The 16,003-nt window shown below is 39.7% G+C and overlaps 1 protein-coding gene across 1 annotated transcript in view; it reads right to left on the bottom strand.

The window, feature by feature from the left end:
- Positions 1-612: 612 nt before the first annotated feature.
- LOC129717927 (transcription factor E3-like) overlaps positions 613-16,003 on the bottom strand; it is a 50,150-nt gene continuing 34,759 nt past the window's right edge. The window contains exons 3-4 of the mRNA XM_055668215.1: positions 1,926-2,074; positions 613-1,824 (exon numbers count right to left, since the gene is read on the bottom strand). Of these exons, the coding sequence (XP_055524190.1) occupies positions 933-1,824; positions 1,926-2,059 (1,026 nt within the window). The 5' untranslated portion in view covers positions 2,060-2,074 and the 3' untranslated portion in view covers positions 613-932. The remainder of the gene's footprint in view (positions 1,825-1,925; positions 2,075-16,003) is intronic.

Below are 16,003 nucleotides of genomic sequence, written 5' to 3'. Positions count from 1 at the left end.
TCAATTCAGAGACTTTTTCTAAATCATTCGAAACATCTTTTTAATATTATTTACAATTTTTTTTTTAAATATTGAGAAATATTTTAGAAACTAAGTCACTTTTGAGATTTTTTTATCGATTTTTGGATACTCTCAAAAATGTTGAAATGTTTTCGAAATATGTTCGAATCATGCTTGAAGTTCTGCCTCATTCTCAAAACATTTCTGAAACATTTTTGAACATATTTCAGACATTTCTGAGGCGACGAAGAAATATTGTTGAGAAGACCAAGTTTAATGATTGTTGAAGGCATGAACTTATTATATATATACTACTAATGATTATGAAATTATAAATACTTATCGGAATAGTAATAAAATTGAATTTGTATGCAAAAATGTTACATACTTATGATAAAGATGGCAAAAATATGAAAAACATGGTTTGTAAAAGGTTCTTTCAGATAACATCGATTTTTTTGGAAATGTCTTGAACATTGGAAATACGTACCTAATCAGATTTCTGTAAAAATATTATCAGGAAAAATCAAAACGCCGTCAATTGGCTTCCAAAAGTCATCAACATGTTACCCAATTTTGGAATTTCACAAAATATCAATAAACTAGAGACTCTACATTCGTTACAAATGTTTTAATCAAATAGAATAATTTTAACTAATATTGAATTAATGTATCACAGCACAAGACTAGCTTTTGACGAGTTAAAAAAATACACCCACACAGAAGGGAGGAATGATGAAAGATCCAGCTCAAAGCATAGGGATTGGTTTTTAGTGGATGACACTTCCTTAGACCGAAACTCCAACAATTTCAGCTGTAGTACATTCCCATCATCGCCAAAATCAGCATTCCTTCTACCTGGTAAAAAAAAACCGAGGAAGAAACTAGGAAGAAAAAACAATCTTGTTTTCGAGTCAAATTCCCTTAATGTATCAGAGAAAACAATAACAGTAAACCATAAAAGAAATCATTTCGATGTGCATTTCTCGAATTTTGGGCTCTAGCTGCATTACAATCCAACATACGTTATAACAAGTGTAGCTCAACGCCAAGAGCTGCCCGACCCACCGATACATACTACAGTTGTGGTTATCCTTCTTGATCCGATCGCGAACCTCCGGTTCGATGAACTTCTCGTGCTTGGAGTTCTTCTCGTTGCTCAGTGACTGCTTCAGCAACAGCTCCTCAACTCCAGCGGCGGCTTTCGCACTCTGAAAGGAAGAAATCTCGCCCTCGAATTCCGTCACCACGAAGACCCACTTGGGAATCTCGAACCGAATCTGACAGAGCAGATCCCGAATGTAGTCGAACTCGTCGATGAACGTCTGGTAGAGTTTGTTGCCGAAACGAGCCGCCAGTTTCATTTCCAGCCGCCATTCCTGCTGCTGCTCGAGTGTTGCGCCGACGGCTGCCGTTCCAGTCACCGTAGCGGACGGAGTTGTCGGCCGGTTCGGTGTTGTTCCACTCGCCGGTTTACTGCCGATAAACGAATCGTACAGCTTAGCGAGGATCAGCAAACGCGAGTGGGTAGCCTCGCGTAGGACGTTTTGCTTGGTGAGTTTGAGCGCTGCGGTCACGTACTCCCGGACCTGGGTCTTTTGCTTCTGGATGACGTGGTACCGGGTTGGGTTCTCCAACCGCGTCTCTACCTGGAGCACCTTTTTCGGCAAATCGATGTCCATGTTTTCCAGCGGAAGCTGAACGGAAAAAACGGACGGCGAGGTCATCGGGGACAGGCTCCGGTCGCAGTTTTTGAGCTGCTCCCGGAGCAGCTGCTGCTTTAGTTGGGTACGCGAAGAGGTGCTCAGATGTGGGAAACTGGTTCTGTGTTGTGGAGCAGATGGAATTGCGGTGGTTAGTAATCCAAACAAAAAAAAAAAAGAATCCCGACACCATTGTAAAAATGAGAAAGTAACACGACTTACTGATCGAAAGTGGCCACCGTGGAGGACTTGAGGTCCTTGACCACGTTAACTTCGGCCGATTTATCCAACAGCGAGAAGGCATCGTCCTCGTAGCGGCTGCAGTCGACGTCGACTAGAATTCGGCAGTTGTTCATGGTGTGGCAAAAAAGCTGCGTAATAAAAGTTGTTTTTTCTTTAGAAAAATTCTCAATTTTGAGACATCAACATGTTGTTATGTGTTTGCGTAAGAGAAAAAAACGTTTGGATAGCGAAATGAGTGACAAACGATGCCCTGTAACGATCCTGATTACGATGGCTTAATGACGCTATTTGCTTCCCATTCGGGGGCCAACATTATCGTCCGCTGTGGAAGCTAACTTTTATGTCCGCATAGTCATTTACCGAGAAATTTATGACCCAGAATTGCTGACCTATCATGCATCTCGTGCCGCCAGGAATTTATGTAGGCATGAAGTGAAGGCCTAGCAAACTGTGAAAGGCACCTCTGGATGGTTAGGTGATGTAACACGTTATTAGCTGTCGATTTCATCACATGATTTACCCACGGATGCTTGTCATCCGGGGTCTTCATTATCTGTCCTCAGGCAGTAATATTAACTTGGAACGATGGCCTGATTGTGCATGAATTATAGTCGTTTCTTCGCCGTAAGGATTTGTTTTGAATTGGCTATTTTTCTACTTTTGAAAGTTAGCAAATAAATAACCAATTTGAGATTGAATAAATTATCAGATAACCCAGAAAAAAGTACTGAGTAATAATATTTCGACATTGAGACAGCTAAAAAATACCTAGATGTTTTGAGAACAACATACATTCAAATGGTGCCCAAATGTTACGAAAAAATTCGATAAACATTTTGGGGTACTGAAATTTTGTATGAATAAATTTCATAAAGCAGGTGTTTTAAAAGTTGTATTGGTCATACCTCGAACTTTTTTTTTTCAGGAAGACCACTCCAATTAGAGTTAGATATCACAGAAGTATTTTATTCTATCAGGTTGTTTTACACTGAAAAAATAATATAGTCTTAGTTTCAGTTTGCATTTTAATTTATTATTTTTGAGAATAAATTTTTTTCCTTAAATATGCTCAAGTTGCGATGTATGAACGAAATGTAGCCAACAATGTTGTCTTTCACCAAAAATTTTTTTAGCCAATTCGGAGATGACCATTTTTTTTTTAAATCGATGTTTTGTTTTTTAACTGCATTTTTTTTCAGTGTAGGACTTGATACATAATTTTTTCCATATTTTTTTATGAAAATTCAGACAATTTCCCACACTTTTTTGTAGAATTTACCGTTTTTGAAATACATTGATTTACAAAAAATCGGCAAAACAAGTTTCGCCCTTTTCAGAAGACAGTCTAGACTAATTTTGGAAAAAGTAAGTATGCAGAGATGCTTAATTAGGTGATGTATTCACACCCAAAAAGTTTCAACCGATTCGGAGAGGGTGCTGCCAATCCTTAAGACGATTTGGGATGAAATCCGTCACGAACAGAATTTTATTTTCTTCCAGCCGCACAGCTGCAATATGCAACACGAAACAACGTAATAATCTGTTGCTTGGCTGAGAGTGCTGCCTGCTTCCATCCGATTATCTTTTTTTCCAAGCCGCAAAACGATGCATCGTGTTTTGACTACACGTGAAGTAAACAACATCCTTTTGTTCGGAGTTTCTGAAGATTCGAGAAAGAAGCCATCAGTGCTATAAAAGAGATCCGATCGACGCAAATGAGTTCAGTATTTTTCTCAAGTGTTTACGAGAGACAAGAACTACGAAAGCTTCATTAAAGGTGTTATAAAAAGTTAGTGAAAGTAAATTATTTGTGACAAAAGTGTAATAAAGATAACAGTGTTTAAGTTAGTTCCTGTTTAATTTTCCGAATTCGAAATAAGTACGACCAACCCAGTTCCTCCCCCGTTCAACCGCTGCGATTCCCGATACCCAAAGGTCTTCCGAAACAGTCATGGGCGCAACTAGGGAAAATTTCTAGGGGCGGTTAGTTTTCATACATTTCATTTTAAAAAAGAGAGAAAAAGAGTTAAAATGCGCTTATTTAAAAACGCATAAAATAGTGTCGTAACTGTAGAAAAAATCACTTCAATCGGGATTGAATCTCTGAAGATGCATTGAATATCTTGACCACAGCGTCAACGCCAACCTCTTTCAGCAACACTTATTCGTTCGGTAAACGGCTGGGCAGTGCGTATCAGCAGTACACCCGTACTAGTTGGCATGAATAAACCCCAGTGTGGTCCAAGACATAATGCCACATCCCTACCTCCACGTGGAACCGACTGGAATATGGGCAACCAAGGAAAGATCGGAGATTCGGCGGGAACTTGGTCGTATGTTGACAAGGAAGGGGTAGTTGTTCTCCTTGGAGAGCAGCTGGTCTGAACGTTTGTTTTCTAGGATAGGGGCGACTCAAACAGCGACTGATCCTAAGCGGACGGTTAAACTATGAACCCAAGACGGCAGCCCCGTCGCGAGACCAGAGCGGCGGAGCAACCAATGAGCTGGGTACCGGCATTATAGAGCTGGGCATGATCCAAGTTCGTGCGACCAAGTGGCAGGCGTTCAGCGACAAGTTGTGTTTGTTGAGAATAAAATGCCGGTTCTACAACTACACCATCCTCAATGTTCACTGCCCTCACGAAGGACGACCCGATATAGACAAAGAAACGTTCTACGCACAGCTGGGGAAACCCTGCGATAGCTGCTCGCGTAGAGACTTTTACATCGTCATTGGGGAAATGAATGCTCAGATCAATAGGGAAGACATAACTAAGCTTGTGATCAGTTATGCGTCAACTTCGCAGATTCCCGCAAACTTCTTTCCCCTAGAGGACATCTACGAAATCACCTGGAGATTACCTGACCAACGTACAACACACCAAATTGACCATGTTTTTATCGACATTCTTCTCAGACATACAAAGCCCCCCCCCCTCAGTTGTGCCCATGGGTATCCCACCGAAATTGAATTCTGACCCGAACAGTAATTATTTAGAGATGACGTTTTAAACCTCAACACTTACAACCTGAAACAATTCAGCTCAATTTAAGATATATTACCAGAATGTTCGAGGACTACGAAGGCAGGTGAACAATTAGTTTAACCTTTTTTTCAATTGACTATGTCATTAATTGGTTGGTTAATGACTGAACACATGTCACTGGATACTAAAGTGGGGAAAAGTGGTCGAATTTCCAGAACTAAGTTTTTTTGGTTCCTTTTGGGATCCCAGACAACCCTAAACTTACCTGAAGTCGATTGGTTTTGTCTCCGCTTGGCGCATTACATTTCAAATTTGTATGAAAATTTATATGGGAAAACCTACTCTTGTGCATTTACCTTTCTAGAGAGCTCAATAATGCTCTAATAATGCACTATATTATGTTACAGTATAGTATTTCATATGCCTAACAACTTTGCAGAAGACACTGAAGAGCTAGAATGTCCCCAAGAAGAGCTAAAGCTGTTCAAAGTTGAGTATGTCGATTTAAATGCAGAAAATCTTGTTTTTTTGCCAACATTACCAATGTACCGGCGTCAGTAGGATTCCCATCAGAAGTAACATGTCGTAACGAGTTTATGCACATAACAACAATAAACAACATAAATTTCGACATACTCAACTTTGAACAGCTCTAGTATTTTTTTGGTCCACCCTAGCTCTTCAGTGTCTTCGGCCAAGTTGTTAGACATCAAAAAACCTACCGTTTGAAGTCATGAAACCTATGGTTTGAGTCATTTTGAGCTCTTTAAAATGGAAAATGCAAAAACGTTGGTTTTTCCATACAAATCTCCATATAAATTTAAAATGCAATGCGCCAAGCGGAGACAAAACCAATCGACTTGCAATTCAGGATTGTTTGTGGCCCCAAACAGAACAAAAAAACTAGGTTCTGGATTTCTGCTATCAAGTTTCGTTTTTTCCATATAACGATTCCCCACCCTACTGGATACTCTAATGCGATCATCCAATCTGTTCAGAAATTCTTATCCTAGCCTCCATGAGGTGCCAACTGGTATACGAGTAACTTAAGTGTATCCCAGAGCGGAAAATAAGATCGTATGCTGAATAATAAAGAAAGTCAAACGCGATTGTTTCCTTATATAGGGAGCGGCGTTCTACAGCGTCTGACCCGGAGCCACCGTGTGAATCATGAAATGTGATGTATCGCCATTTACATCTAAGATGGCAGCACCGTCGCAAGATTTGGTATCGCAGCCCTTGCAAGGTGGCATTCCGAATATGAATTACTACTAGGAATAAATCTGACACGCGCTGGTGTTCTGGCTAGAGAGCTGCGGAAGGTTAATATAGAGGTCGCAGGTATCCAGGGGGTGCGGAGCCGAAAACTGAAGAATGTGTTCTACAGTGGCGAATAACAGGGTCGGGCAGGAAGACTTTTTCCATCCCGTAATGAATTTCCATTCTATTACGATAATGATTTGAGGCTCATCTATTTCTCTGTAGCCAGAGGCACGGATATCCGTAGTATTTATTTTGCACACCCCAATATTCGAAAGCACACTTGGAGGCCGGCACCGTGGTACCAGCCGGGATACGAGTAACCAGGCGATGGTCATGGTAATCAACCTTTGGTGGAACCTCGGTCGTATGCAGACAGAAAAGGGGGAGGTGGGTTGACTTCCTCGAGGAAAACCCAGCTTTTCTGAGCGTCTGTTTCCCAGGTTATGGGCGACTCATAACAGCGTCTGTCCCGGAGCGGGCGGCTGAATAAAGAAACGTGCTGTCTCGAACGCTATACCCAAGATGGCAGCCCCTTCACAAGACTCGGTAGCGTGGCCTTAGTGAGGCAACCTACCCAAACAACTACACCACGAACTTTCAAGAAAATATAACTCGGATCATTCGGCATGGAGACTGCTTGAGCAGCTAGAACCCCGCAAGTTCGGCATCGTGAAAGTCCGTGGAGGCAAAGCCCAGTTCTACCAGAGCGGTGGAGCAACCAACGAGCTGGGAAAGGGTTTTTGTGTTATGGACAGAATGCAGGATCGCGTGATCGATTGGAATGCGATCAACGAGAGACGACGACCTGGACATTATTACGAGAAACTCAGCGACGGCGGAGGCAATCTACGCCAGACTAAAAGTGGAAGTTAGAAGAGTTGGACTAAAAATAAATGTGTCGAAAACCAAGTACATGAAACAAAAAAGCTCGAAAGAAACCAACATTCGCCTCCCACTGACGGTGGTCATGAACGGTAACGAACTCGAAGTATTTTTTTTTTATTCTCGCTTATTTTCCGTCGGTCTAGTTCCGCCACTGTTGTGGCCAATCACCGACGCCCAGGGAGGCGACTCCACACCCAGGACCCTAACTCACGACCCGTTTATTAACAGACCGGCGCCAACGGCTTTACTTCCTCATGCGATGGAAGGCGTGATCCTAGAAGTTTTTCGCCTCAGAAAATCTCCCGGTGTCGGCTAGGATTCTAGACCAGGCTAGGATCTAGACCAGTTGGGTTGGTTGTGAGTGGATCACGCCACCTCACAACCATCGACACCTATGTCGGCGGTGGGATTCGGACCCAGGCGTCGAGCGTGGTTGGCGGAGACGTTACCAACCACACTATGCCCCCGCTCTGAGCTCGAAGTAGTAGAGAAATTCGTATACTTGGGATCTCTGGTAACCGCCGACAATAAAACAAGTAAGGCGGTCCAACGTCGCTCACGGAGAACATACGCGCACTGGCCTTATTGGAATGAAAAGTGTTGCGGACAATATTTGGTGGAGTACAAACCGAAAGCGTAGAGTGGCGTAGGTGAACCACGAGCTGCAGGCACTACTTGGAGAGATTGTACACCTGACGAAGATCGGGAGGCTACGATGGGCCGGGCATGTCGCGAGGATGCCGGACGTCAGTGCGGTAAAATCGGTTCTATTCAAGAACCCCACCGGCACCAGGAATAGAGGAACCCAACGTGCCAGATGGCTTGATCAGGTTGAAGCGGAACTGCGAGGACATCGAGAAGGTTATTTTTTTATTTTCGCTTATTTTTTGAGATCTTGTTTCACCACTGTTGTACCAATCACAGACGCCCGGGGAGGCAACTTCCTAACTTACCACTCGTTGATTAACGAACTAGCGCCAACGAGTTTACTTCCCAATGCGAAATAAGGCGTGATCCCAGATATTTTTCGTCTCAGGAAATCTCCCGGAATCGACTACAATTAAATTTAGACTGTGGACTGAGGCGAGGAGTTGCTTCTTCAGGCACGATGCAAGTAGATCAACGGAATCAGCAACCAAAACGTGTCAGCCCCTGTAATGCGCAACGACAAGGAAAGAAACCTGATTACCGATAAATCAGAAGTGGCCAGGCATTTAAAACAAAATTTTAGCGTGCTGTTGAACGGCGAGGCAGAGGGAGGCATCGAAAGGTGCAGGTTGAATATTGAGAATCAAGGACAAGCTCTTAATCTACCATCTATAGACAGAGTACAAAAAGCAATGAAAAAGCTGAGAAACTGCAAGGAAGCTGGAAGAACGGCATTACCGCCGAACTCTGCAAAATCGGTTTTATTTGCCCAATCAACAGAAAAGGCTACCGCCTGGATTGTAGCAATTATTATAACTCTTCTCAATGCCGAGATCCTTGATTCTCGATGAATTTCCAACATTCCACTCGTAGACTTATTATCTGGTCATAGACTTCAAAGCAGCGTACGATTAAGTTAAGAGAAATGAGTTATAGAAGATTATACATTGACAATGACGAGTGACATGGCAAGAATTTGAGTGTTTCAGCATTTTTTCCTGCCGCACTGTATATTATGTACTGCATGTTACGTCCTCGTTGAATTCCACTAATAAACTGAAAATACAAGTACGTGATACTCGATTCAACTATACACCTCTCGCCCACAACAAATCAAAACTTGAAGTTTATATGATTGACCTAATTTAGACTCTCTCCTTCTTCATCCTGTAAAAGTTCGTCAAAGAAAACAAACGAAGTTCATTTGTTGTACCGCCCGAAATCAGCACTCATATCAACCCGGCTAGTACTCGGCAGCCAGGATTTATTTGCTTCTTCCGCCGGAAGTACATATCATTGTTCCCTAACCCGGGCAAGATTCATGACATTGTTTCCTCTGCAACCCGGGTGACAAACGAAATCATTTTATTTGATTTTTTTTTTTCTGGCTCTTGGCGGCTGGGCTATGCTTGTGTGTCTCCGTATTGCCGTGTGAGTACATAGTCTTTCAGCCGTATTTTGTTGACTGGGATTGTGTACACAGCTGGTGCCATGAATGTTGCTGACTACAGACGTTGCTCCCGGTCGTGAAAAATATGGCAATCTCGTAAAAGGTCCGCTTTTCACAACAGTAGCCCGGTGTCACGGTGAATTATGGCGGTGCCTATTTTTGTTTCAATTTTTGGTGAAGGTGAAAAAGCAAAGAAATTGCAGCACTTTATTGCTGATTAAGCTGTGCAGTGGAGCTCAAATTGATGGTTTTTTAGGGTATAGTATCCTTCATATATAGCCCAATGTTGGATGGTCGTGTTTCTTCTTGTACGTCAGCCCCAAAGGAATTGGTTTCAGTTTACGTGACGGTACATAAGAACATTTCGCCCCTGATAAAATCCCGATTCAAATCCCACTCTCTATGGAAATCATGTCTCCCACCCTTCGAGTCTCCACCGAAAAATTCCACCCACTTCGTGACGTGTTTGTCAACTCAGTGGGAAATGCGATAGTTTTCTCTCCGTTCTAGCCATTCTTTGGTAGGGGGAAGGTGTAGCATACAGCTTCCCGTATGGAGAATCACATCTGTGCTCGTGGGCTTAACGTTCAATCGTTCGATCGATTATGGGTTGTTCTCGAAGGGTAAATAAAGACTCGATTCGTTGAAGACTGCATCCAACCCAGGGGGAGGTGTATCACGACAATAAACTGCACCGATATTTACCATTATTTCGGATGGCACGTGAGCATTGCCTTCCGGTTATTCTTTCCTATTCGGGGCTAATGCTGGGAGTTATTCGCTACAAGCTTAGCCTTGGCCTCAAACGGAGCAGAATGTTTTCCCACAAAGCGAATCTAAATTACATGCAGAAGCGATTCAGGCTCGGCTCTGCGGCTGGTATGTTTGTATCTGTGTGTATGTGTTGGGGGTAACCTGTCGGAAGATGTGCAACCGAGCGTGAAACCTAGGAAATGAAAGAGAATTTCCAGCCGGATTATCACCAACCTGCCAAACTAACCGACCGACCAGCGAAAAGAGTCAGAACGGCGTTTTGGTTCGCCGTGAGAGCGGGGGAAAACCGGAATCGATTATTCATCTTGTCAGTCAGGGAACATTTTTTGTTTGCTTTCTGTGGTGTTTCCTCCTCCCACGCCTTACCCCCAACAAAGATAACGACTGCAAAGGCTGATGGAAAAGGGTTTTTATTTTGCTCACCAGATGAGGTCAAGAGGTCAGACTCTTGGCACATTGAGTAAATTGAGATTCGAAACGGCATCACCGCTGGTTTCAGTCGTCGTCTGTGTTCGTGCTCGCGGCTTGGCAAAGGTACTGTTGCTAGTGTTGCGAGCCCTACTCCGATCAGTTTGATGGATTGAGCCGAAAGGCATATCTCTCGCAAAAGCAGATAAAAACAGCGACATGGCAACATGGAGGAAAAACGCGGAGCAAAAACCTGCAACGGAAAAGGTTTCGCGCTTCGAGGGCAACAACAATGACAGCAGCGGCAGCGGCGGTGCCGTATGAATGAAAATGACGCTGGCCTGGGATCATTAATCATAGGAATTTCCAGATGCTTCAGTGGAATTTTTCATCATTCCTGCTCCAGCCAGCAGGAGGACGCAGGACGACAGGAAAATGGGATTACTTCGCGAACAGTATACAGAAGTGGAAGTCGTCTGATTATGGTCATTAGTGATTAATTGTATAGCTTCAGGCGCTCGGCTCGTGACTTCATTTTTTGCGTCCTCGATCTCTCGGTTTTTTGCCGGTTCTACCTTTTTCAGTGGAAATCACCGAAGAAAGAATGTCTCATCTGTTGAATGAGGAACAGCCGCCGGTTCCTTTTCTTTACTCTAGACGAATAACATTCAATTTTTTATAATTCTCAACCATCCAGAAAAAGTATGTGCTCTACTCTGTACATCGGCACTCGAATTGCAAGACTGAGCTCGACACATTTTCCAGCGTACAAATCGTTTCCGTTATTTTTTTTTTTGCGCGTGAATTATTCAGTCCCGACGGCTAATTGGTTGTGCATAATTGCCTGTTATAAATGGCGCTGCCGTGAAATGAAAATGAAATCTAAACCAAATAATAATTATTATTTCAGTCCTAATGGAATTGCTGCATTACTCATTAGCATTAGCGCCGAAGGGGAGGCTGCGACGCCTTTTCGGGGGAGATAAATTAATTCAAAATAATTCTATTTTTGCTTAGCTACATATTGAATTGGATGTTAGTAGATGCATGAAGAGAAACAACAATAAAACTTCAAAGAGCAGATATGAAATGACCCATATTGGATGCTGATTGACCTGGTTTTTAGCTCTAACTGGTCGACATCTGCGATAACAAGATGGCTCGACGTTTTTCAATAGAACAATAGTTCACGTCATAAAATTTCACATTTTGGTGGATTGTACTTATTTTTCAATCGATTGCTGTGAAAACAAAGGAAAGCTGTTGAAAACTTACCGAGTTGTAAGTATTTGAAATTGAACAAGAATTATCACATGTTTCGATTTCAATCTTTCATTTTACATTCTCTCTTAGAAGCTTGGCGAAAGACACCAAATATGGTAGTGAAGAATCTTAGAAACAGTAAAAAAATTGAAGATAAAGTTCAAGTAATCGAAGAAACTCAACAAAAAAAAAACGAACAAACAAACAAAAAGCAAAAGAAACTTTCAGTAAGTTTAACTAGAGAAAGAAGTAAATCGTCAATTAGGGAAAGTAAAATCAAACCAACAGTTCTAGAGGAACAAAACAAAAACAAAAAACTAAAGTAAAAGTTAGAGCTTAACAGAAAACCAAAGTAAGGGTCATAAAATAAGTTAAAAAAGCAAATACATGAAAACTATAATAATGAAGACTTAAAGAACAACATACAACAAGGTCGAACAATATTGAAAAAGGTACAAAATTATCAAAAAAATAGAAAAATAATTGACGAAAAATCATTAAAATTAAAACAAGCAAAAAACCAGCATTAAAATGCAAGCCACATAGAAAGAGGTGAAGATAGGAAAATAATATAATCAAAGCATAAAAAAAAACAAAATAATAAAAAACCTTGTAAAAAGAATTAGAATGTGGCAAAAATAAGCGGATAAAATAGTTAAGGAAAAAAATTCTGATATAATCTATGACAGCTGCAAATGTTTGAGAAAAACTCGAATTAAAGAATGATTTCAAAAGGATTCTCAAAGAAAAATAAAACAAAAATTCACTACACTTTAACTAAATCAATTACCTCACTAACTTTAACTAAGAACATTTAATTGTGCAAAAAGGGACACAAATAACATAAGCACTCGCAGCTTGACATTTATGTGGCTGCGGTAAGGATAAATTTTGGGTTTTATTTTTTGTGTCATTACAAAATAGAGAAGGAACAAACACTGCAAAACCTTTGTTGACGATTTGGCGGCAGCTATTAATTACGTAACGCACCTAGGAGCGTGACGAATTACTACATAAGAGAGGAGTGGCGCGAGATAAGAGCAATGTTTCGTTACAAAAAAATCTCTTGCTTAGCCTCATTTGAAAAGTGTCACACCGTCCCTCTTTGAAAAAAATGATGTAATGTCATGGAATAAAATGTCACCGTTCTTCGTTTTTGTTTATTCTCCAGTTAGTATGATGAATGTTTTTTCTTATATTACCAAACTTTTCACTCAAAGTTAGACTCTTGACCTTCTTTTTTATCTTGAAGTTAGGCTAGGATTTTAGAACTATTTTTGACGTAGAACTATGTCTTATGGCAACATATGTAGGAGTACCAATTAAAAAACCGAAAACATCCAATTTCGAATACCTGAAACCTACTCAGTTTCCAAAGTATTTTCTTCATTCTTACAGCAATCTCTTTGAAAATTTGTTATGCGTCTACCAAGATGCGGAAAATTGTAATATTGTGATGACGATTTTTGTACTATTGAGAAACGTAGAGCCTTTTTGAACCGTCAGAGCAGCAGCTGTATTAGCACAGCAAGGCTGAGCAGGCGACTCATTCGATGGTTGCGTTCCACACGAACCAATCGGAGGACCACAGCACTGTAAAGCATTGCTGAACATGTTCGGACGGGTTAGTATTCCTGTCCGGATTTGTCGCATCACGTTTACTAATAGCTGTGCTGGTAGCGTGTGTTGTTTTTGGTATGTCTTGTTTGCTTGCTTGCGTTAAGAATTATCACTGAAATTTGCCGCGAAGCAGCATTAAATTGATTAACCTCAATCGAGTGAACATATTTCCAAACCTATCGCAAAAAGTATATTGACATCAGGCAGACTTTTGTAATTCCACGTTAACTTTTCGGTGGTGTCTTAAGAACAAACTCTTCAATTTTTTATTGTTTTAATTATTCTAGTTTTTCCTTAGTCTATTTTTGAATACTGTCTTTTCGATTTGCTTGACTGTTTTGGTGTGTTAAATTTTTTGGTTTGACTTTTTGATTTTTGACTACATGGCTAATAGTGTTTTAGACTCATCTCATTCATTCGACATGTAGGCGTGTTGCTTTTTTATTGTTCAACCTTTTGATTGTGGCTTTTTGATATTCTGATATTATGACTGTTTTACTTTTGACTGTTTATGGAAGTTGAACTTATTATCTTTTCAATTCTTTTATTTCATATTCAACACTCTTCGACTGTTTGTTTATTTTTTTCGATTTTTTGTTTTTTTTTTTTTAATTTTTGTCTTTTTGGTTCGTCAACTTTTTCTCGATTTTGGCATTTTTCTCATCTTATTATACTTTTTGATTTTTCATCCGTTAGCTTTTTGTCCTTTTGATTGATTGACTGTTCAATTTCACAACTTTTTATCTTTTTGACTTTGTGATATTCTGATGGTTTGTATTCTTACTCATTTCTAAACTGTTTTGCTTGTTTTCATTGATTTTTGACTGTTTAGCTTATTATCTTTCACATTGGAATTTTGACTATTTGGCTTTTGAATCGCTTATTTATTATGGTAAAAAAAAACATTCCTTTTTTTACTTCTCATTGTCTGATTGGTTGTCTTTTCGACTTTCGTTAAGTTATTTGAGTGTTTGGTTAAGTGACTTCTTCAAAATTAAATCTACTAGTTTTGGGTTGATTATCTGTTTGTATAATAAATACTAACTGTTTAATATACGTACGTAAATACTTCTTCCAAGATCTGACCTTATTGTATTTTGATATTTGCAATGTTTTCTGTTTCATTACTGGTCTTTTGATTCCTTACTTTTTCGAATGTTGACGTATTGATTTTCCAAAGTTTTTATTTTTTTAAATTCTCAATCGTCGGGTATGGTTATATTTGCAGCAGCTTTATATGACTTGCGAGTTTATTTCAAGTGGAATGACTTGGTGTGTTTACTGGAATATTCGTAACTTGTACTCATTTACGGGTGAAGATGTACGAATGCCCATCACACCTTCTCCCTTTGAGAAGAATGATGAAATGCAATGAAATGAATTAAAACCATTTTTGAATTTATTTATTTCTTTAGTTGTCTCTTTGATATAATACAGGTCGGACTCGATTATTCGGAGTTTCGAAAAAATTTCGAATTTTCCGGATAATCGAATCACAAAAAAAAACGATATAAACTTGCAATCAACGAACCTAAAACAATTGTTTTTTTTCGTCATTTCACTTGTATGATGCTGTGGCGTAGCCAGAAATTATTTTCATAGGAAAAAGAGGTGAAGTCGTGAGAAGCAAAAAAAAAAACATAATTTGACATTGGAGGCATTCCATGGAAAATAAATAAAAATTAAATATTTTTTTTTGGGATGTCCTTTCCGATTTCGCTGAAACTTTGCACAGTTGTTCCTAGCTAATAAAGAGGTCATTCTACACTATCAGTTCTTCATGTTGACTCACGACTGCTGCTTCAATAGGTCCTAACCAAAAATGTGACTGACGAATAAAATATTCTGTATCAGAAAAACGACTTGTTTAATTGAAATGCTGTCTTCAGCAAAGTTGTAATTAAGCTCTGAATGGCCGAAAACCCCTTCTAAAGGCCAGAAAAGGCAAAAATAGAAAATGATCCCAAATTAGGCTCAGAATGGCCGGAAAACCCTTCTAAAGGCCAAAATAGAAAATGATCCCAAATTAAGCTCAGAATCGTCGAAAAACCTTTCTGAAGGCCAGAGAGAGCCAAAATAGAAAACGATCCTGAATTATGCTCTGAATGGCCGAAAAACCCTTCTAGAGGCCGGAAAAGGCCAAATAGAAAATGATCCCAAATAAAGCTCAGAATGGCCGGAAAAAAGAGGCCAGAAAAGGTCAAAATAGAAAATGATCCCAAATTAAGCTCAGAATCGTCGAAAACCCCTTCTAAAGGCCAGAAAAAGCCAAAATAGGAAATGAGGAAATAGGATTAATAATATTGCGATTTTAAAAAAAATGTTTTTTCCTGGGCCAAGTTGTCACAAAATCTGAAATATCTCAAAAAATACCTTTTTAAAAATCTATTTTAAAAATTTATAAAATCTATTAACTTTTAAATTTTGTGCTAGAGCCTCTTGAATCTCCCAACTTATTTGACTGCATGATTTCAAGTTGTTTGGCTCTTCGATTGATTTAAATTATTTTAACTTCAAAGATTAATAATAGTTTTGACTTCTTGAACATTATTTATTGGGTTTTTATGCCTTTTTAGCTTTATCACCATAATAAACTTTTCAACTTTCAATAATTGTCTGACTTTTTTATTTTGTCTTTTTTTCACCATATACGACTGATAATTTTTTGTCTTTTTGACTTAATTTTTTTGTCAAACAACACTCACTTTTTGGCATTTGATCTTGCGTTTTTAGCATTTTTATTGCGAATATTAAACTTT

The sequence above is a fragment of the Wyeomyia smithii genome, chromosome 1 (assembly GCF_029784165.1).
Source record: "Wyeomyia smithii strain HCP4-BCI-WySm-NY-G18 chromosome 1, ASM2978416v1, whole genome shotgun sequence".
Lineage (NCBI taxonomy): Eukaryota > Metazoa > Arthropoda > Insecta > Diptera > Culicidae > Wyeomyia > Wyeomyia smithii.
This window is presented reverse-complemented; position numbering and strand designations above follow the sequence as displayed.